We start from the raw sequence: 23,032 nt of genomic DNA on the forward strand, positions 1-23,032 counted from the left end.
TGCTACTACTGCTACTGCTACTACTACCACTACTGCTACTACTACTACCACTACTACTACTACTACTTCTACTACTACTACTACCACTGCCACTACTACTACCACTGCCACTACTATTTCTACTGCTACTACTGCTACTACTGCCACTACTACTACTGCTACTACTACTGCTACTACCACTACTACTACCACTACTACTACTACTACTGCTTCTACTACTACTGCTATTACTACTACTAATGCTACTACTGCCACTACTACTACTACTACTACTGCTATTACTACTACTACTGCTACTACTGCCACTACTACTGCTACTACCGCTACTACTACTGCTACTACTACTACTACTACTACCGCTGCTACTACTACTACTACTACCGCTACTACTACTACTACTAATTCTACTACTACTACTCCTACTACCGCTACTACTACTACTACTACCGCTACTACTACCGCTGCTACTACTACTACTACCGCTACTACTACTACTACTACAACCCTACTACTACTACTACTATTATTACTACCGCTATCACTACTACTACTACTACTACTACTACTACCGCTACTACTACTACTAGCCGCTACTACTACTACTACCGCTATCACTACTACTACTACCGCTATCTCTACTACTACTACTACCGCTACTACTACTACTACTACTATTACTACCGCTACTACTACTACTACTACTACCACTACTACTACTAATTCTACTACTACTACTACTACCGCTACTACTACTACTACTACCGCTACTACTACCACTGCTACTACTACTACTACCGCTACTACTACTACTACCACTACTACTACTACTACTACTACTACCGCTACTACTACTACTACTACTACCGCTACTACTACCGCTACTACCGCTACTACTACTACTACCGCTACTACTACTACCGCCACTACTACTACCGCTACTACTACTACTACTACCGCTACTACTACTACTACTACTACCGCTATCACTACTACTACCGCTACTACTACTACTAGCCGCTGCTACTACTACTACCGCTATCACTACTACTACTACCGCTATCACTACTACTACTACCGCTATCACTACTACTACTACTACTATTACTACCGCTACTACTACTACTACTACTGCCGCTACTACTACTACTACTACTATTACTACCGCTACTACTACTACTACTACTACCGCTACTACTACTACATCTACCGCTACTACTACTACTACTACCACTACTGCTACTACCGCTACTGCTACTACCGCTACTGCTACTACCGCTACTACTACCACTACCGCTACTACTACCACTACCGCTACTACTACCACTACCGCTACTACTACCGCTACTACTACCACTACTGCTACTACTACTACTACTACTACCGCTACTACTACTACTGCTGCTGCTACTACTACTGCTACCGCTACTACTACTACTACTACCGCTACTACTACTACCACTACTGCTACTACTACTACCACTACTGCTACTACCGCTACTGCTACTACCGCTACTACTACTACTACTACCGCTACTACTACTACTACTACCGCTACTACTACCACTACTACTACTACTACTACCGCTACTACTACCACTACCGCTACTACTACCACTACCGCTACTACTACTACCGCTACTACTACTACTACTACTACTGCTGCTGCTACTACTACTGCTACTGCTACTACCGCTACTACTACGACTACTGCCACTACTACTACCGCTACTACCACTACCGCTACTACTACTACTGCTACTACTACCACTACCGCTACTATTACTACTACTACCACTACTACTACCGCTACTACTACTACTGCTGCTACTACTACTACTACTACCGCTACTACTGCTACTACCACTACTACTACCGCTACTACTACTACTACTACTACCACCGCTACTACTACTACTACTACCACCGCTACTACTACTACCGCTACTACTACTACTACTACTGCCACTACTGCTACCGCTACTACCGCTACCACTACTACTAATACTACTACTACCGCTACTACTACTGCCACTACTGCCACTACTACCGCTACTACTACTACTGCTGCTGCTGCTACTGCCACTACTGCTACTACTACTACTACTACCGCTACTACTACTACTACTACCGCTATATACAGGGGGTACCGGTACAGAGTCAATGTGGAGGCTATATACAGGAGGTACCAGTACAGAGTCAATGTGGAGGCTATATACAGGGGGTACCAGTACAGAGTCAATGTGGAGGCTATATACAGGGGGTACCAGTACAGAGTCAATGTGGAGGCTATATACAGGGGGTACCGGTACAGAGTCAATGTGGAGGCTATATACAGGTGGTACCAGTACAGAGTCAATGTGGAGGCTATATACAGGAGGTACCAGTACAGAGTCAATGTGGAGGCTATATACAGGGGGTACCAGTACAGAGTTAATGTGGAGACTATATACATGGGGTACCGGTACAGAGTCAATGTGGAGGCTATATACAGGAGGTACCAGTACAGAGTTAATGTGGAGACTATATACATGGGGTACCGGTACAGAGTCAATGTGGAGGCTATATACAGGAGGTACCAGTACAGAGTTAACGTGGAGACTATATACATGGGGTACCGGTACAGAGTCAATGTGGAGGCTATATACAGGAGGTACCAGTACAGAGTCAATGTGGAGGCTATATACAGGAGGTACCGGTACAGAGTTAATGTGGAGGCTATATACAGGAGGTACCAGTACAGAGTCAATGTGGAGGCTATATACAGGGGGTACCAGTACAGAGTCAATGTGGAGGCTATATACAGGAGGTACCAGTACAGAGTCAATGTGGAGGCTATATACAGGGGGTACCAGTACAGAGTCAATGTGGAGGCTATATACATGAGGTACCGGTACAGAGTTAATGTGGATGCTATATACAGGAGGTACCAGTACAGAGTCAATGTGGAGGCTATATACAGGAGGTACCGGTACAGAGTTAATGTGGAGGCTATATACAGGGGGTACCAGTACAGAGTCAATGTGGAGGCTATATACAGGTATTACCGGTACAGAGTCAATGTGGAGGCTATATACAGGGGGTACCAGTACAGAGTCAATGTGGAGGCTATATACAGGGGGTACCAGTACAGAGTCAATGTGGAGGCTATATACAGGTGGTACCAGTACAGAGTCAATGTGGAGACTATATACAGGGGGTACCGGTACAGAGTCAATGTGGAGGCTATATACAGGGGGTACCGGTACAGAGTTAATGTGGAGGCTATATACAGGAGGTACCGGTACAGAGTCAATGTGGAGGCTATATACAGGGGGTACCGGTACAGAGTCAATGTGGAGGCTATATACAGGGGGTACCGGTACAGAGTCAATGTGGAGGCTATATACAGGGGGGACCGGTATAGAGTCAATGTGGAGGCTATATACAGGGGGTACCAGTACAGAGTCAATGTGGAGGCTATATACAGGGGGTACCGGTACAGAGTCAATGTGGAGGCTATATACAGGGGGTACCGGTATAGAGTCAATGTGGAGGCTATATACAGGGGGTACCAGTACAGAGTCAATGTGGAGGCTATATACAGGGGGTACCGGTACAGAGTCAATGTGGAGGCTATATACAGGGGGTACCGGTACAGAGTCAATGTGGAGGCTATATACAGGGGGTACCGGTACAGAGTCAATGTGGAGGCTATATACAGGGGGTACCGGTACAGAGTCAATGTGGAGGCTATATACAGGAGGTACCAGTACAGTGTCAATGTGGAGGCTATATTCAGGAGGTACCGGTACAGAGTCAATGTGGAGGCTATATACAGGGGGTACCGGTACAGAGTTAATGTGGAGGCTATATACAGGGGGTACCGGTACAGAGTCAATGTGGAGGCTATATACAGGGGGTACCGGTACAGAGTCAATGTGGAGGCTATATACAGGGGGTACCGGTACAGAGTCAATGTGGAGGCTATATACAGGGGGTACCAGTACAGAGTTAATGTGGAGGCTATATACAGGGGGTACCAGTACAGAGTCAATGTGGAGGCTATATACAGGAGGTACCAGTACAGAGTCAATGTGGAGGCTATACACATGGGGTACCAGTACAGAGTCAATGTGGAGGCTATATACAGGGGGTACCGGTACAGAGTCAATGTGGAGGCTATATACAGGGGGTACCGGTACAGAGTCAATGTGGAGGCTATATACAGGGGGTACCAGTACAGAGTTAATGTGGAGGCTATATACAGGGGGTACCAGTACAGAGTCAATGTGGAGGCTATATACAGGAGGTACCAGTACAGAGTCAATGTGGAGGCTATACACATGGGGTACCAGTACAGAGTCAATGTGGAGGCTATATACAGGGGGTACCGGTACAGAGTCAATGTGGAGGCTATATTCAGGGGGTACCAGTACAGAGTCAATGTGGAGGCTATATACAGGAGGTACCAGTACAGAGTCAATGTGGAGGCTATACACATGGGGTACCAGTACAGAGTTAATGTGGAGGCTATATACAGGAGGTACCGGTACAGAGTCAATGTGGAGGCTATATACAGGGGGTACCAGTACAGAGTCAATGTGGAGGCTATATACAGGGGGTACCAGTACAGAGTCAATGTGGAGGCTATATACAGGGGGTACCAGTACAGAGTCAATGTAGAGGCTATATACAGGTGGAACCAGTACAGAGTCAATGTGGAGGCTATATACAGGGGGTACCAGTACAGAGTCAATGTGGAGGCTATATACAGGGGGTACCAGTACAGAGTCAATGTGGAGGCGATATACAGGGGGTACCAGTACAGAGTCAATGTGGAGGCGATATACAGGGGGTACCAGTACAGAGTCAATGTGGAGGCTATATACAGGGGGTACCAGTACAGAGTCAATGTGGAGGCTATATACAGGGGGTACCAGTACAGAGTCAATGTGGAGGCGATATACAGGGGGTACCAGTACAGAGTCAATGTGGAGGCGATATACAGGGGGTACCAGTACAGAGTCAATGTGGAGGCTATATACAGGGGGTACCAGTACAGAGTTAATGTGGAGGCTATATACAGGAGGTACCGGTACAGAGTCAATGTGGAGGCTATATACAGGTGGTACCGGTACAGAGTCAATGTGGAGGCTATATACAGGGGGTACCGGTACAGAGTCAATGTGGAGGCTATATACAGGGGGTACCAGTACAGAGTCAATGTCGAGGCTATATACAGGGGGTACCGGTACAGAGTCAATGTGGAGGCTATATACAGGGGGTACCGGTACAGAGTTAATGTGGAGGCTATATACAGGTGGTACCAGTACAGAGTCAATGTGTCAATGTGCAGAGGCACCGGCGTTGAGGTAATTACAGTGGGGAGAACAAGTATTTGATACACTGCCGATTTTGCAGGTTTTCCTACTTACAAAGCATGTAGAGGTCTGTCATTTTTATCATAGGTACACTTCAAGTGTGAGAGACGGAATCTAAAACAAAAATCCAGAAAATCACATTGTATGATTTTTAAGTAATTAATTTGCATTTTATAGCAGTTATTAAAGTGCTATGTATAGAAAATAATAGACAGTAGCAACAGCGCATGGGGGGGGGGGGGGGGGGGGGGGGCAGTGTACGTAGTCTGGGTAGCCATTTGATTAGCTGTTCAGGAGTCTTTTGGTTTGGAGGTAGAAGCTGGTGGTCCAGTACCGCTTGCCGTGCAGTACCACTATGACTGGGGGGGCTGGAGTCTTTGACAATTTTTAGGGCCTTCCTCTTACACTGCCTGGTATTGAGGTCCTGGATGGCAGGAAGCTTGGCCCCGGTGATGTACTGGGCCGTACGCTCTACCCTCTGTAGTGCCTTGCGGTCGGAGGCCGAGCAGTTGCCATACCAGGCAGTGATACAACCCGTCAGGATGCTCTCAATGGTGCAGCTGTAGAACGTTTTGAGGATCTGAGGACCCATGCCAAATATTTTCAGTCTCCTGAGGAGGAATAGGTTTTGTCGTGCCCTCCTCACGACTGTCTTGGTTTGCTTGGACCATGTTAGTCTGTTGGTGATGTGGACGCCAAGGAACTTGAAGCTCTCAACCTGCTCCACTACAGCCCCGTCAATGAGAATGAGGGCGTGCTCGGTCCTCCTTTTCCTGTAGTCCACAATCATCTCCTTTGTCTTAAAAACGTTGAGAGAGAGGTTGTTGTCCTTGCACCACACGGTCAGGTCACTGACCTCCTCCCTATAGGCTGTCTCATCGTTTTCGGTGGTCAGGCCTACCACTGTTGTCATCAGCAAACTTAATGATGGTGCACTACTACTACCACTACTACTACTGCCGCTACTACTACTGCTACTACTGCTGCTACCACTACTACTACTGCTGCTACCACTACTAATGCTGCTGCTACCACTACTACCACCACTACTACTACAGACATATATGATTAACAGACTACTACTATAGACATATGTGATTAACAGACTACTACTACCACCACCACCACCAAATTCAGCAAAAAAAGAAATGATCTCTCACTGTCAACTGCGTTAATTGTCAGCAAACTTAACATGTGTAAATATTTGTATGAACATAACAAGATTCAACAACTGAGACATAAACTGAACAAGTTCCACAGACATGTGACTAACAGAAATGGAATAATGTGTCCCTGAACAAAGGGGGGGGGGGTCAAAATCAAAAGTAAGTAACAGTCAGTATCTGGTGTGGCCACCAGCTGCATTAAGTACTGCAGTGCATCTCCTCCTCATGGACTGCACCAGATTTGCTGGTTCTTGCTGTGAGATGTTACCCCACTCTTCCACCAAGGCACCTGCAAGTTCCCGGACATTTCTAGGAGGAATGGCCCTAGCCCTCACCCTCCGATCCATCAGGTCCCAGACGTGCTCAATGGGATTGAGATCTGGGCTTTTCGCTGGCCATGGCAGAACACTGGCATTCCTGTCTTGCAGGAAATCATGCACAGAACAAGCAGTATGGCTGGTGGCATTGTCATGCTGGAGGGTCATGTCAGGATGAGCCTGCAGGAAGGGCACCACATGAGGGAGGAGGATGTCTTCCCTGTAACACACAGCGTTGAGATTGCCTGCAATGACAACAAGCTCAGTCCGATGATGCTGTGACACACCGCCCCAGACCATGACGGACCCTCCACCTCCAAATCGATCCCGCTCCAGAATACAGGCCACGGTTTAACGCTCATTCCGTTGACGATAAACACGAATCCAACCATCACCCCTGGTGAGACAAAACCGCAACTCGTCAGTGAAGAGCACTTTTTGCCAGTCCTGTCTGGTCCAGCGACGGTGGGTTTGTGCCCATAGGCGACGTTGTTGACGGTGATGTCTGGTGAGGACCTTCCTTACAACAGGCCTACAAGCCCTCAGTCCAGCCTCTCTCAGCCTATTGCAGACAGTCTGAGCACTGATGGAGGGATTGTGCCTTCCTGGTGTAACTCAGGCACTTGTTGTTGCCATCCTGTACCTGTCCCGCAGGTGAGATGTTCGGATGTACCGATCCTGTGCAGGTGTTACACGTGGTCTGCCACTGCGAGGATGATCAGCTGTTCGTCCTGTCTCACTGTAGTGCTGTCTAAGGCGTCTCACAGTACGGACATTGCAAGGACATTGCAATTTATTGCCCTGGCCACATCTGCAGTCCTCATGCCTCCTTGCAGCATGCATAAGGCATGTTCACACAGATGAGTAGGGACCCTGGGCATCTTTCTTTTGGTGTTTTTCAGAGTCAGTGGAAAGGCCAATTTAGTGTCCTAAGTTTTCAGAACTGTGACCTTAATTGCCTACCGTCTGTAAGCTGTTAGTATCTTAACGACCGCTCCACAGGTGCATGTTCATTAATTGTTAATGGTTCATTGAACAAGCATGGGAAACAGTGTTTAAACCCTTTACAATGAAGATCTGTGAAGTTATTTGGATTTGTACAAATTATCTTTGAAAGACAGGCTTTCAAAGATGTTTCTTTTTTGCTGAGTTTACTACTACAAGAGACAGACATGATTAACAGACTATTACCTAGCAAAGCTCTATAATAATAGATAATGTCATGTTTACAGACTGAGCAGAGCTCTATAATAATAGATAATGTCATGTTTACAGGCTGAGCTCTATAATAATAGATCATGTCATGTTTACAGACTGAGCAGAGCTCTATAATAATAGATAATGTCATGTTTACAGACTGAGCAGAGCTCTATAATAGATCATGTCATGTTTACAGGCTGAGCAGAGCTCTATAATAGATCATGAGGACTACAGTATTTAAATCCATGTCATTAATTTTAATGCATTTGATCCATCGTTACCGTTTTGTTGGTGGCCTGCTCTTTAATGGTATACAAACCTTACATTGTAGCTTTAACAATTCCTTCAGTAAAGAACAACATATTCAAGTATAAAACGTCAATAGAACGCCCCTTGAAAAGCACACATTAGTTATACTGCAGAGTTTTGCCCGTTTCTAAGATAGTACTACTCACTGGCGTTAATCAGCTCTCCTGTCTCCTTCTCCTCTTTCAATGTGACAGTCATCTCCCCCTCCTCCTCTTTCACTCCAAAAACTGCATCCTCCTCTTTCTCTACCTCCTCTTCTTTTACTGTAACATCCTCCTCCTCTTTCACCCTGAACGCGTCTTCCTCTCGTTTCACTGTAACAGCCTCACCCTCTACTTTTACTGTGACATTCTCTTCTTCCTCCTCTTTCACGACAATGTTCAGCCACAGACCTTCTTTCTCCGTCCAGCAGACCCCCTCTCCTTTTGCAGGAGCAGAGTAGCTTAGTGAACTCATGGTCGGAGATGTTAGCTAGCTAACGTAGCTAGTTCGCATGAGCAACTAGCCTAACTTAACCAGCCAGCTGACTAACAACGTAAATATGAAATTATTTGGGGCAACTAGATACGACAGAAGTGTATTCAAAACAGAGTGGTTGATCACCGAAAGTGTCTAAAGAGCTTGACTGTTTCGGGTATTCTGGCTAGCAAGATAACGAGGTGGATAACTAGCTGTTGTTATCGAGGAAGCGTCCCGTCCACTAGATTACGCGTCACACTGAAAGCATCGCCTGATAGACAGATCTCCATCTGCTGACTGGAGTGGGTAATGCAATTAAGAAGAACGTGTATTTTTATATTTGCATGTTGTATTTAAACGCAACATGCAAAAACAGTTCATATAAGGAAATCAGTCAATTGAAATAAATTCATTAGGCCCTAATCTATGGATTTCACATGACTGGGCAGGGGCTCATCCAAGGGTGGACCTGGGAGGGCATAGGCCCACCCACCTTCTAACTAACAGGGATGAACACAAATTTGTGCACAACAAATCAAATCAAATTGTATTTGTCACTGCGCCGAATACAACAGTGAAATGCTTACTTACGACCAACAACGCAGTTTCAAGAAAATACAAAAATGTATAATTAAAGAGCAGCAGTGAAATAACAATTGCGAGGCTATATACAGGGGGTACAGAGTCAATGTGTGGGGGCACCGGTGTCGAGGTAATATGTACATGTAGTTAGAGTTATCAAAGTGACTAAGCATAGATAATAACAGAGAGTAGCAGCAGCGTAGGGGAGGGGGGGGTGCAAATAGTCTGGGTAGCCATTCGATTAGATGTTCAGGAGTCTTATGGATTGGGGGTAAAAGCTGTTTGGAAGTCTATTGTTCCTAGACTTGGCGCTCCGGTACCGCTTGCCGTGCGGTAGCAGAGAGGACAGTCTATGACTATGGTGGCTGGAGCCTTTTTTAGGGCCTTCCCTGACACCGCCTGGTATAGAGGTCTTGGATGGCAGGAAGCTTGACCCTGGTGATGTACTGGGCCGTACGCACTACCCTCTGCAGTGCCTTGCGGTCGGAGGTCGAGCAGTTGCCATACCAGGCAGTGATGAAACCCGTCAGGATGCTCTCGATGGTGCAGCTGTAAAACCTTTTGAGGATCTGAGGACCCATGCCACATATTTTCTCTCAAACATTGAGACATTTGAGAGAAATAAGCTTTTTGTGCGTATGAAAAATTTCAAGGATCTTGTAATTCAGCTCATGAAACTTGGGACCAACATTTTACATGTTGCGTTTATATTTTTGTTCAGTGTATAAAACATAATGTAGATGTATATAATGAACAGACTAGGTCTATACTGCTCCTACATGGTGTAACAATACACCATGTAGATGTATATAATGAACAGACTAGGTCTATACTGCTCCTACATGGTGTAACATTACATCATGTAGATGTATATAATGAACAGACTAGGTCTATACTGCTACTACAGTTTGTAAAAAGTGGGATTAAAATGGATTTGTAAAAAATTGAACATTAGAAAAAGAAAAAGCGAGTCTTTCTGGGTGAGTCTCAAAGAGCTTTGCACAACTGGATTGTACAACATGTGCCCATTAGTCTTTAAAAAAAATCTTCAAGCTCTGTCAAATTGATTATTGATCATTTCTAGACAACTATTTTCAGGTCTTGCTATAGATTTTCAAGCAGATTTAAGTCAAAACTGTAACTCGGCCACTCAGGAACATTCACTGTCTTCTTGATAAGCACCTCCAACATATATTTGGCCTTGTGTTTTAGGTTATTGTCCTGCTGAAAGGTGAATTCATCTCCCAGTATCTGGTGGAAAGCAGACTGAACCAGGTTTTCCTTTAGGATTTTACCTGTGTTTAGCTCTATTCTGTTTATTTTTTATCCTGAAAAACTCCCCAGTCCATAACGATTACAAGCATACCCATAACCTGATGCAGCCACCACTATGCTTGAAAATATGGAGAGTGGTACTCAGTAATGTGTTGCATTGGATTTGCCCCAAACATAATACTTTGTATTTAGAAAAAAAAGTAAATTGCTCTGCCACATTTTTTGCAGTATTACTTTTGTTCCTTGGTGCAAACAGGATGCATGTTTTGGCAAACAGGATGCATGTTTTGGCTACTATATATGTGACTCATTTCAGGAAACTAGGCGTATGTTAAGCGTCAAAACTTCAGAAGAGAGACATTTGAACGTAAACTTTAATTTTTTTTAATCATTTACATTACATTTACATTTAAGTCATTTAGCAGACGCTCTTATCCAGAGCGACTTACAAATTGGTGCATTCACCTTATGACATCCAGTGGAACAGCCACTTTACAACAGTGCATCTAAATCTTTTAAGGGGGGGGGGGTGTCAGAAGGATTACTTTATCCTATCCTAGGTATTCCTTAAAGAGGTGGGGTTTCAGGTGTCTCCGGAAGGTGGTGATTGACTCCGCTGTCCTGGCGTCGTGAGGGAGTTTGTTCCACCAGTGGGGGGCCAGAGCAGCGAACAGTTTTGACTGGGCTGAGCGGGAACTGTACTTCCTCAGTGGTAGGGAGGCGAGCAGGCCAGAGGTGGATGAACGCAGTGCCCTTGTTTGGGTGTAGGGCCTGATCAGAGCCTGGAGGTACTGAGGTGCCGTTCCCCTCACAGCTCCGTAGGCAAGCACCATGGTCTTGTAGCGGATGCGAGCTTCAACTGGAAGCCAGTGGAGAGAGCGGAGGAGCGGGGTGACGTGAGAGAACTTGGGAAGGTTGAACACCAGACGGGCTGCGGCGTTCTGGATGAGTTGTTGGGGTTTAATGGCACAGGCAGGGAGCCCAGCCAACAGCGAGTTGCAGTAATCCAGACGGGAGATGACAAGTGCCTGGATTAGGACCTGCGCCGCTTCCTGTGTGAGGCAGGGTCGTACTCTGCAGATGTTGTAGAGCATGAACCTACAGGAACGGGCCACCGCCTTGATGTTAGTTGAGAACGACAGGGTGTTGTCCAGGATCACGCCAAGGTTCTTAGCGCTCTGGGAGGAGGACACAATGGAGTTGTCAACCGTGATGGCGAGATCATGGAACGGGCAGTCCTTCCCCGGGAGGAAGAGCAGCTCCGTCTTGCCGAGGTTCAGCTTGAGGTGGTGATCCGTCATCCACACTGATATGTCTGCTAGACATGCAGAGATGCGATTCGCCACCTGGTCATCAGAAGGGGGAAAGGAGAAGATTAATTGTGTGTCGTCTGCATAGCAATGATAGGAGAGACCATGTGAGGTTATGACAGAGCCAAGTGACTTGGTGTATAGCGAGAATAGGAGAGGGCCTAGAACAGAGCCCTGGGGGACACCAGTGGTGAGAGCACGTGGTGAGGAGACAGATTCTCGCCACTCCACCTGGTAAAAAATGTGTTTGTGTTTGTTTGTGTGTGTTTGTTTTTTTAAGCAGAAATGCCTTCTTGAACACGTGAACTTTCATGTGCCTTAATAACAAACTTGTATGCCATCTGTAAATACGAATACAATTGTTAAATGTGAACCTAGTTGGTTTAGCCACAGAAAAAAGACAAGCAAACCTTCCTGCTAGCCATGATTGGCTGAGATAATGAGTGGCATGGTTGTAGTAGAACTCCATCAGTGTTGCTCTCCACTGTCTGGAGGACCGAGTTTTGAAATCAGTGGAATTAGAGTATGATAGCTAAGGAGATGGAGAAAAGTATGGCGTTTGATTGCAAATATGCAGACGGAGTCGAAAAGAGAACACACAGAAGGCTGTTGTATAAAACACCTGTCTCCGGATTACATCTTCAAACTAAGGGAAACCATGGCATCCATGACAGAGAGGGAGAAGCGTCCATCCATGTATACGGGTAAGAGAGTCTAGCTAGCTATATTTTCCGATATTACGTTTCTAATTTTGTCAATGTGGTTTTCATTTCAAGTTAAAGTGTACTGTTAGCTAGCTGGCTGGCTGGCTAGCTAGCTAACGTTACGTGTATGATCTATGTAGTAATATTATTCGTATCTCAGATCTGGCACTCCATATTAAATCCAAATCCAAATCCACTGCATTGGCAACCCATCTTGTATATGAGAACTTGTTCTCAACTGGCCTACCTGGGTTAAATAAAGGTGAAATAAAATACATCAAATAAAATTGGCCTCATGGTGAAATCCCTGAGTGGTTTCCTTCCTCTCCGGCAACCGAGTTAAGGAGGACACCTGTATCTTTGTAGTGACTGGGTGTGTTGATAAACCATCCAAAGTGTAATTAATAACTTCACCATGCTCAAAGGGATATTCAATGTCTGATTTTATTATTTTTACCCATCTACCTTCTTTGTGATGAATTGGAAAACCTCACAGATCTTTGTGGTTGAATCTATGTTTGAAATTCACTGTTCGACTGAGGGACCTTACTGATAATTGTATGTGTAGGGTACAGAGATGAGGCAGTCATTCAAAAATCATGATAAACACTCTTACTGCACACAGAGTCCATGCAACTTATGTGACTTTTAAGCACATTTCTACTCGTGAACTAATTTAGGCTTGCCATAACAAAGGGATTGAATACTTATTGATTCAAGATTTTTAAGCTTTTAATTATTAAATCAATTTGTAAAAATGTCAAAAAACATTATTCCACCTTGACATTATGGGATATTGTGTGCCAGAGACACACAAAAAAAGTACATTTAAACCATTTAAAATTCAGGCTGTAACACAACAAAATGTGAAAAAAGTCAAGGGGTGTGAATACTTTCTGAAGGCACTGTACATGTGAAAAGAGGCTTGTTGCTGTTCACCCAAACCAACACTTTCAGATGGGAATGTCCGTTCTGTTGGTCGATGGCTGTGGTACAGTCCTGTTTCAGATGGGAATGTCCGTTCTGTTTGTCGATGGCTGTGGTACAGTCCTGTTTCAGATGGGAATGTCCGTTCTGTTTGTCGATGGCTGTGGTACAGTCCTGTTTCAGATGGGAATGTCCGTTCTGTTGGTCGATGGCTGTGGTACAGTCCTGTTTCAGATGGGAATGTCCGTTCTGTTTGTCGATGGCTGTGGTACAGTCCTGTTTCAGATGGGAATGTCCGTTCTGTTGGTCGATGGCTGTGGTACAGTCCTGTTTCAGATGGGAATGTCCGTTCTGTTTGTCGATGGCTGTGGTACAGTCCTGTTTCAGATGGGAATGTCCGTTCTGTTGGTCGATGGCTGTGGTACAGTACTGTTTCAGATGGGAATGTCCGTTCTGTTGGTCGATGGCTGTGGTACAGTCCTGTTTCAGATGGGAATGTCCGTTCTGTTGGTCGATGGCTGTGGTACAGTCCTGTTTCAGATGGGAATGTCCGTTCTGTTTGTCGATGGCTGTGGTACAGTCCTGTTTCAGATGGGAATGTCCGTTCTGTTGGTCGATGGCTATGGTACAGTCCTGTTTCAGATGGGAATGTCCGTTCTGTTGGTCGATGGCTGTGGTACAGTCCTGTTTCAGATGGGAATGTCCGTTCTGTTGGTTGATGGCTGTGGTACAGTACTGTTTCAGATGGGAATGTCCGTTCTGTTGGTCGATGGCTGCGGTACAGTATGTATATGTTTGTATTATTTGTAGCGTTGTACAGCTAAGCCCAAGTCATCTTCAGACCCAACTCACATTTAAATATCTGGCTGTGTCATTATGACTTTGGAGAATTATTTGACACATTGAACTTATTTCATTTGAACAATTGTAGGTTTCAAAGCTAAACGTGGAGAAGAAGATAGGTAGAGAAAAAAAAAGACAGATTGGATCCTGAAAAATTGACCTGCAATAACTGGTGAGTAGGTTATTGTTCATCAATGGCAAATTAGTGTTTAACAGTGTGCTGATATTGTCTTTTTTTTTTTTTAAGAATATGACTCAAACAGTGTTGGAAAAAGTACCCAATTGTTATACTAGAGTAAAAGTAAAAGACACTTTCATAGAAAATTACTCAAGCGAAAGTCACCCAGTGAAATTCTACTTGAGTAAAAGTATTTGGTTTTAAAATATACTGAAGTGTCAACAGTAAATGTAATTGCCAAAATATACTTAACTATCAAAAGTTAAAGTATAAATCATTTCAAATTCCTTATATTAAGCAAACCGGACGGCACGATTTTATTGTTTCTTAAATTTACACTCAGACAGCATTTACAAATGAAGCGTGTGTTTAGTGAGTCCACCAGATCAGAGGTAGTAGGGATGACCAGGGATGTTCTCTTGATAAGTGTGTGAATTACAATATTTTCCTGTCCAGCTGAGCATTCAAAATTTAACAAGTACTTTTGGGTGTCAGGGAAAATGTATGGAGTAAAAAGTACATTCTTTTCTTTAGGAATGTAGTGAAGTAAAAGTACAGATACCCCCCAAATACGACTAAAGTAGTACTTCAAGTATTTTTACTTAAGTACTGTACACCACTGCTTATAAATGACTCATGGCAGAAATAATGGTGAATATTATTCCAGACATTGACATGGCAGAAAGAATGGTGAATATTATTCCAGACACTGACATGGCAGAAAGAATGGTGAATATTATTCCAGACACTGACATGGCAGAAAGAATGGTGAATATTATTCCAGACACTGACATGGCAGAAAGAATGGTGAATATTATTCCAGACACTGACATGGCAGAAAGAATGGTGAATATTATTCCAGACACTGACATGGCAGAAAGAATGGTGAATATTATTCCAGACACTGACATGGCAGAAAGAATGGTGAATATTATTCCAGACACTGACATGGCAGAAAGAATGGTGAATATTATTCCAGACACTGACATGGCAGAAAGAATGGTGAATATTATTCCAGACACTGACATGGCAGAAAGAATGGTGAATATTATTCCAGACACTGACATGGCAGAAAGAATGGTGAATATTATTCCAGACACTGACATGGCAGAAAGAATGGTGAATATTATTCCAGACACTGACATGGCAGAAAGAATGGTGAATATTATTCCAGACACTGACATGGCAGAAAGAATGGTGAATATTATTCCAGACACTGACATGGCAGAAAGAATGGTGAATATTATTCCAGACACTGACATGGCAGAAAGAATGGTGAATATTATTCCAGACACTGACATGGCAGAAAGAATGGTGAATATTATTCCAGACACTGACATGGCAGAAAGAATGGTGAATATTATTCCAGACACTGACATGGCAGAAAGAATGGTGAATATTATTCCAGACACTGACATGGCAGAAAGAATGGTGAATATTATTCCAGACACTGACATGGCAGAAAGAACGGTGAATATTACTCCAGACACTGACATGGCAGAAAATATTTTTCTACTCACCTAGAGTCATAAAAATGCTTACCATGAGTGTGTATGTCTTTGCCAAAAAATATTAAAAATGGCTCCCGGTACAATAGCCAGATCCTCCCAGAAGCTGAGACACCTTCTAAGACCCAAAATGTCTCCCGGTACAGTAGCCAGCTCCTCCCTTTTAAGACCCAAAATGTCTCCCGGTACAGTAGCCAGCTCCGCCCTTCTAACTACTCCAAAGATCTGGTCTTTTATAGTCATCAATATTTTACAAGTTTGTTCATTTTACTGATAAGGAGATTATATCCACTTCCTCAGACTCTGTCTCATAGAGATCGCAACATTGTATCAGTCTCATTATGGTGTCTGTCAGTGTACGGGCAGTTCTTTAAAAAAAATGTTTTACCTTTATTTAACTAGGCAAGTCAGTTAAAAGAACAAATTCTTACTTTCAATGACAGCCTAGGAACAGTGGGTTAACTGCCTTGTTTCAGGGGCAGAACGATAGATTTGTACCTTGTCAGCTCAGGGATTCGAACTTGCAACCTTTCGGTTACTAGTCCAACGCTCGAACCACTAGGCTACGATGCCGCCCCTACAAGTGCCATTGTATCTGTGTCAATGTTGTGAGCAGAGTGTGGGAGCCGTATGTGTGCACCCTGATGCACTTTGTGTCCATGTGATGTGAAGAATTTGTTTCCACAATATGAGCAGTGGTAAGGAATCTCCCTTGTGTGTGTTACCTCATGGTCTTTCCCTAACTGGGTAAATATCTTTCCACACTGGAAGCATTGGTAAGGTTTCTCTCCGGTGTGGATTCTTTCATGTAATTTCAGTTGCCTTAACCAGGTACATGTCATTCCACAGTGGGAGCAGTTCCAAAAGGCTGCTCCCTAGTGTGTATTTTCTTATGCTGCTTCAGCTTCCCTAACTTCTTAAAACTCCTTTCACAATGAGCACCCTGGAAACGCTTCATTGCAGAGTGTGTTAGCTCATGATATTTCAAGGTCCCAGATGAGGTAAAACTCTTTTCACAGTGGGAACAGTGGTAGGGCTTCTCTCCTGAGTGTATTCTCTCATGTTGTTTCATGTTACTTGACTCTGAGAAACTCTTTCCACACTGGGAGCAATGGTAAGGTTTTTCTCCTGTGTGTGTCCTCTTATGCTTTTTCAGGTCCCCTGATGAGGTAAATCTCTTTTCACAGTGTGAGCAGTGGTAGGGTTTTTCTCCTGTGTGTATTCTCTTATGTTTTTTCATGTCCCCTAGCTGGGTAAACGTTTTTCCACACTGAGAGCATTGATAGGGCTTGTCTCCTGAGTGTATTCTCTCATGTTTTTTCAGGTTACATGACATGGTGAAATTCTTTCCACACTGGGAGCAATGGTAAGGTTTTTCTCCCGTGTGTGTTCTTTTATGGTATTTCAAGTGTGCAACTTGGGTAAAACTCTTTCCACACTGGGAGCATTGATAGGGCTTCTCTCCTGAGTGTGTTCTCCCATGCCGTCTCAGGTGGTTTAATCGGCTAAATCTCTTCCCACAGTCTGAGCACTGGTAAGGTGGTACTCCAGAGTGAATTATTTTATGTTTTTTCAGATAATCCAATGAGGAAAAACTCGACTTTTCTCCTGAGTGTGTCCTCTCATGTTTTTTCAGGTTACCTAACTCAGTAAAACACTTTCCACACAGGGAGCAGTGGAAAGACTTTTTCCCTGTGTGTGTTCTCTCATGTCGTTTCAGGGACCCTAATCGGGTAAAACTCTTTGCACACTGAGAACAGTTATAAAGTGTCTCGCCTGAATGTATTGTCTTATGCATTTTCAGGTATTCGGAAGAGGAAAATCGCTTTCTACATTTAGTGCATTGGTTAAGCTTCTCTCCTGTGTGTATTCTCTCATGCGTTCTCAAATTCCCTAACTGGGTGCAACTCTTCCCACACTGAGAGCAGTGGTAAGGCTTCTCTCCTGTGTGTGTTCTCTTATGGTCTTTAAGGTACCCTAACCGGGTAAAACACATTCCACACTGGCAGCATTTGAAAGGATGTTCTCCTGTGTGTGTTCTCTCATGCCTTTTCAGGTTCCATAACCTGGTATATGTCTTTCCACACTGAGAGCAGTGGTGTTGTCTCGCTGGTTTGGACATCTCTGGCTCTAAATCGCCTGAAGGAGTCTTCCCACTGTCAGAATGAGAGTCTGGTCTCTCTCCTGCCAAAGACAAAAATAGGAGACTATTTAGTTTAACACTAATGTATCTGTGTTTGGCACTCAGCATTTAGGAGATAGATTGGGGATAAGGCCCTGGACTAGTGTCCTGTCCAGGGGGTGTACTGGTACATCAAGATGCCTCACTACAGAAAAAATAAAACGGACTAGGTCTATACTGTTCCTACATGGTGTAACAATACCTCATGTAGATGTATATAATGAACAGACTAGGTCTATACTGCTCCTACATGGTGTAACAATACATCATGTAGATGTAAATAATGAACAGACTAGGTCTATACTGCTCCTACATGGTGTACCAATACATCATGTAGATGTATATAATGAACAGACTAGGTCTATACTGCTCCTACATGGTGTAACAATACATCATGTAGATGTATATAATGAACAGACTAGGTCTATACTGCTCCTACATGGTGTACCAATACATCATGTAGATGTATATAATGAACAGACTAGGTCTATACTGCTCCTACATCGTGTAACAATACATCATGTAGATGTATATAATGAACAGACTAGGTCTATACTGCTCCTACATGGTGTACCAATACATCATGTAGATGTATATAATGAACAGACTAGGTCTATACTGCTCCTACATGTTGTAACAATACATCATGTAGATGTATATAATGAACATCCACTAATGGCATTCCACATTTGAATTATATTCACACAAAAATATGTTGCATTAATCAAATATGTGTACAATCAGAGCACCTGTGTTTTCTATGACATGGTGGAACTATGGGGCATTCATGTGCTCCTGGGAAACTGGGAAGTCCGACATGATTGTGATTCAAGTGCTTTTGAAGTCAGACCAATTCTTCAACTTATACGATTTTAGCTAGCTTGATAAGATAAGCTAACATTGCTAATAATAAAGTTACCTAGCTTATTTAAAGTAACTGTCCACTGTTTCCAGATTTCTACGAAATATGACCTATTAATAAGTACAATATGAGTTAAATAGTTTTCCTATCCAAAAAATTGTAAATAAGTTAAAAAGCAGCTTTTCTGTGTTGGAATGGTGTGGGCGTACAACAACAACGGAACGGTGTGGGCGTATAAAGGTCCTAAAAAATATTCATGCAAGTAGACTGCTGATTGGACAGCTCATCCTTCTCAGGAGGATGACATCATCCTCTATGTCAGTGGTTCCCAACTCCAGTCCTCCAATACCCCCAACAACACACATTTTATGTGGCTCCAGACACCTGATTCTACTTGTCAACTAATAATCAACCCCTCAATGAGTCTATACTCAACATCCCACGAGAGCAAAATATATATATATTTTTTAAACGTGATTTTAAGCTCTACATCATTTGTTTTTAAAATATCAATGGTGTCTTTAAGTCCTTAGTTGTTTAGGTTATAGCCTAAAATAATAGATACTGATCGTATTGAAATATCTATGATACCACATCACACCTGCCCGCCCGACTAGCATCACTACTCTGGACGGATCTGACTTAGAATATGTGGACAACTACAAATACCTAGGTGTCTGGTTAGACTGTAAACTCTCCTTCCAGACTGATATTAAGCATCTCCAATCCAAAATTATATCTAGAATCAGCTTCCTATTTCGCAACAAAGCATCCTTCACTCATGCTGCCAAACATACCCTCGTAAAACTGACTATCCTACCGATCCTCGACAATGTTGTTTACAAAATAGCCTCCAACACTCTACTCAGCAAATTTGATGCAGTCTATCACAGTGCCATCTGTTTTGTCACCAAAGCCCCATATTCTACCCACCACTGCGACCTGTATGCTCTCGTTGGCTGGCCCTCGCTTCATATTCGGCGCCAAACCCACTGGCTCCAGGTCATCTACAAGTCTCTGCTAGGTAAAGCCCCACCTTATCTCAGCTCACTGGTCACCATAGCAGCACCCACCCGTAGCACGCGCTCCAGCAAGCATATTTCACTTGTCACCCCCAAAGCCAGTTCCTCCTTTGGCCGCCTTTCCTTCCAGTTCTCTGCTGCCAATGACTGGAACGAACTGCAAAAATCACTGAAGCTGGAGACTCATATCTCCCTCACTAACTTTAAGCACCAGCTGTCAGAGCAGCTCACAGATCACTGAACCTGTACATAGCCCATCTGTAAATAGCCCATCCAACTACCTCATCCCCACTGTTATTTATTTTGCTCCTTTGCACCCCAGTATCTCTACTTGCACACTCATCTTCTGCACATCTACCATTCCAGTGTTTAATTGCCATATTGTAATTATTTCGCCACTATGGCCTATTTATTGCCTTACCTCCCTTATCCTAACACATTTGCACACACTGTATATAGACTTTTTCTATTGTATTATTGACTGTATGTTTGTTTATTCCATGTGTAACTCTGTGTTGTTTGTGTCGCACTGCTTTGCTTTATCTTGGCCAGGTCGCAGTTGTAAAATGAGAACTTGTTCTCAACTAGCCTACCTGGTTAAATAAAGGTGAAATAAAAAATGTAAAAAATAAATCAAATACAGCCTTTTAGTATCACCACCGACTCATGTCTGATTCCAGGACATTTGGTTGGAATGTTTCCTTTCAGTTTCTTTTCAAATGATGAAGAGGACAGAATCAAGACGAGGAAGGATCATTTTGATCTGGATTAAATGTTTGTTTTTTAAATTATATATATATATATATATATATATATATATATATATATATATAAAAAGCTTGCCTCAGGTTATTTAATTTACACATTAAGGCAGGTGAATTTGTGAATTATCATGAATAACACAAGGGCTGTTGTTAGTGTGTTATTCATCATAATCCACAGGTTTGAGTGCCTTATTGCATTTAGAAAACATTTTAAAAAGTTCACCTACATGTTTTCATTAAAAACATGATTTTAATGAGTAGGAGAGGTAACGGGCAATTGTACTTTTTTGGTGTGTTTTACTCAATTTCTCAGAAACACTTGAACTAGGCAAATTCATTGTTTTATATAACAAACGTCAATCTGTCTCATAATCTGTCTCATAATCATTCATACCATTTATAGGTCTGTGCATAAAACAGTCAGATCACAATATTGATTTCAGTCCGAGAAGTCTGGACTTTACATTTGCCCCCCCGTGCCAGGGCCAATTGTAACAGTCGCTGGGGGTCAAATGTAACACCGAAATTTTTTACTAAAGAAATTTACTTAACTTCAAAACCATTCATGTTTATGAATTATCATAGACATATGTAATGATTTTGATAGAAATATACGTATTTTTATGTACATCACCAATATTTACATTAACAGCCCTGTTTTTGCATTGCCATTCAGTTCCTCTCAAAACATCTGTCTGATGGCCATCATGGTTCCCATATCTGTTAAGAACTTGTTTGGTTGATACAGGACCCCAAGGCTGGTTAAAGTGAGTATTTGATCGTTCAACTTATTTGGTTTCTACATGACCCCAATGCTGGTTAAAGTGAGTATATGATCGTTCAACTTGTTTGGCTGATACAGGACCCCAAGGCTGGTTAAAGTGAGTATATGATCGTTCAACTTGTTTGGTTGATACATGACCCCAAGGCTGGTTAAAGTGAGTATATGATCGTTCAACTTGTTTGGCTGATACATGACCCCAAGGCTGGTTAAAGTGAGTATATGATCGTTCAACTTGTTTGGCTGATACAGGACCCCAAGGCTGGTTAAAGTGAGTATATGATCGTTCAACTTGTTTGGCTGATACAGGACCCCAAGGCTAGTTAAAGTGAGTATATGATCATTCAACTTGTTTGGCTGATACAGGACCCCAAGGCTAGTTAAAGTGAGTATATGATCGTTCAACTTGTTTGATTCTACAGGACCCCAAGGCTGGTTAAAGTGAGTATATGATCATTCAACTTGTTTGGCTGATACAGGACCCCAAGGCTGGTTAAAGTGAGTATATGATCGTTCAACTTGTTTGACTTCTACAGGACCCCAAGGCTGGTTAAAGTGAGTATATGATCGTTCAACTTGTTTGGTTGATACAGGACCCCAAGGCTGGTTAAAGTGAGTATATGATCGTTCAACTTGTTTGATTCTACAGGACCCCAAGGCTAGTTAAAGTGAGTATATGATCATTCATGTATAATTTATACTATCATAAAGTTAAAATCACTAGTTGTTTTCATAAGTTGGCTGCTTGGCTTAGGGCAATGTTAACACTGCTTTGGGGGCAATTGTAACAAGGTATTAACAACCCGGCTGTCATGACAACACCTCACGTGCCTAGCAAGAGACAACAATAGCGGAACATGTCAATCATCTTTAGCCAACAGATAGTGATGGAAATCATGCTAGTTTGAATTCTTGGACATTAATGTTCAGGACAGTATAAGGAAAATAAAGCCGGCGGGGGGGGGGGGGAACGACATTCACCCCTAAAAAACAAACATTTGAAAATAGTGAGATGTTTGTCTGAAACTTCCAAACAGGAAGTGAATCTAAATGGACATGTACTGGATGAGATTCATCAGTTTATCTTGTTTCTGTTTGGAGACATTCCAAAGTTTTATAACTGCCCCTCGTCTCCCCTAAATGAGTTTTATTTCATCCTTCCAGCAGAGGATATAGTGTGGCCATACAGTGCATTCGGAAAGTATTCAGACCCCGTTACTTTTCTTGTTTTACGTTACAGCTTTATTCTAAAATTGATTAAATTGTTGTTTTTTTCCCTCATC

General features: G+C 43.0%; 1 protein-coding gene across 2 annotated transcripts in view; it reads right to left on the reverse strand.

Moving 5' to 3' along the window:
* The window catches only part of LOC129839536 (zinc finger protein 883-like), a 35,566-nt gene that overhangs the window by 9,739 nt on the left and 2,795 nt on the right, over positions 1-23,032 (reverse strand). The window contains exon 2 of one of the 2 annotated variants that reach the window (XM_055907051.1): positions 13,111-18,322. The exons of the other annotated variant lie outside the window; for it this stretch is intronic. Within the exon in view, the coding sequence (XP_055763026.1) occupies positions 16,977-18,322 (1,346 nt within the window). The 3' untranslated portion in view covers positions 13,111-16,976. Of the gene's footprint in view, positions 1-13,110; positions 18,323-23,032 lie in introns of those variants that run through there. 2 annotated transcript variants of the gene reach the window in all.

The sequence above is a fragment of the Salvelinus fontinalis genome, chromosome 40 (assembly GCF_029448725.1).
Source record: "Salvelinus fontinalis isolate EN_2023a chromosome 40, ASM2944872v1, whole genome shotgun sequence".
Classification (NCBI taxonomy): domain Eukaryota; kingdom Metazoa; phylum Chordata; class Actinopteri; order Salmoniformes; family Salmonidae; genus Salvelinus; species Salvelinus fontinalis.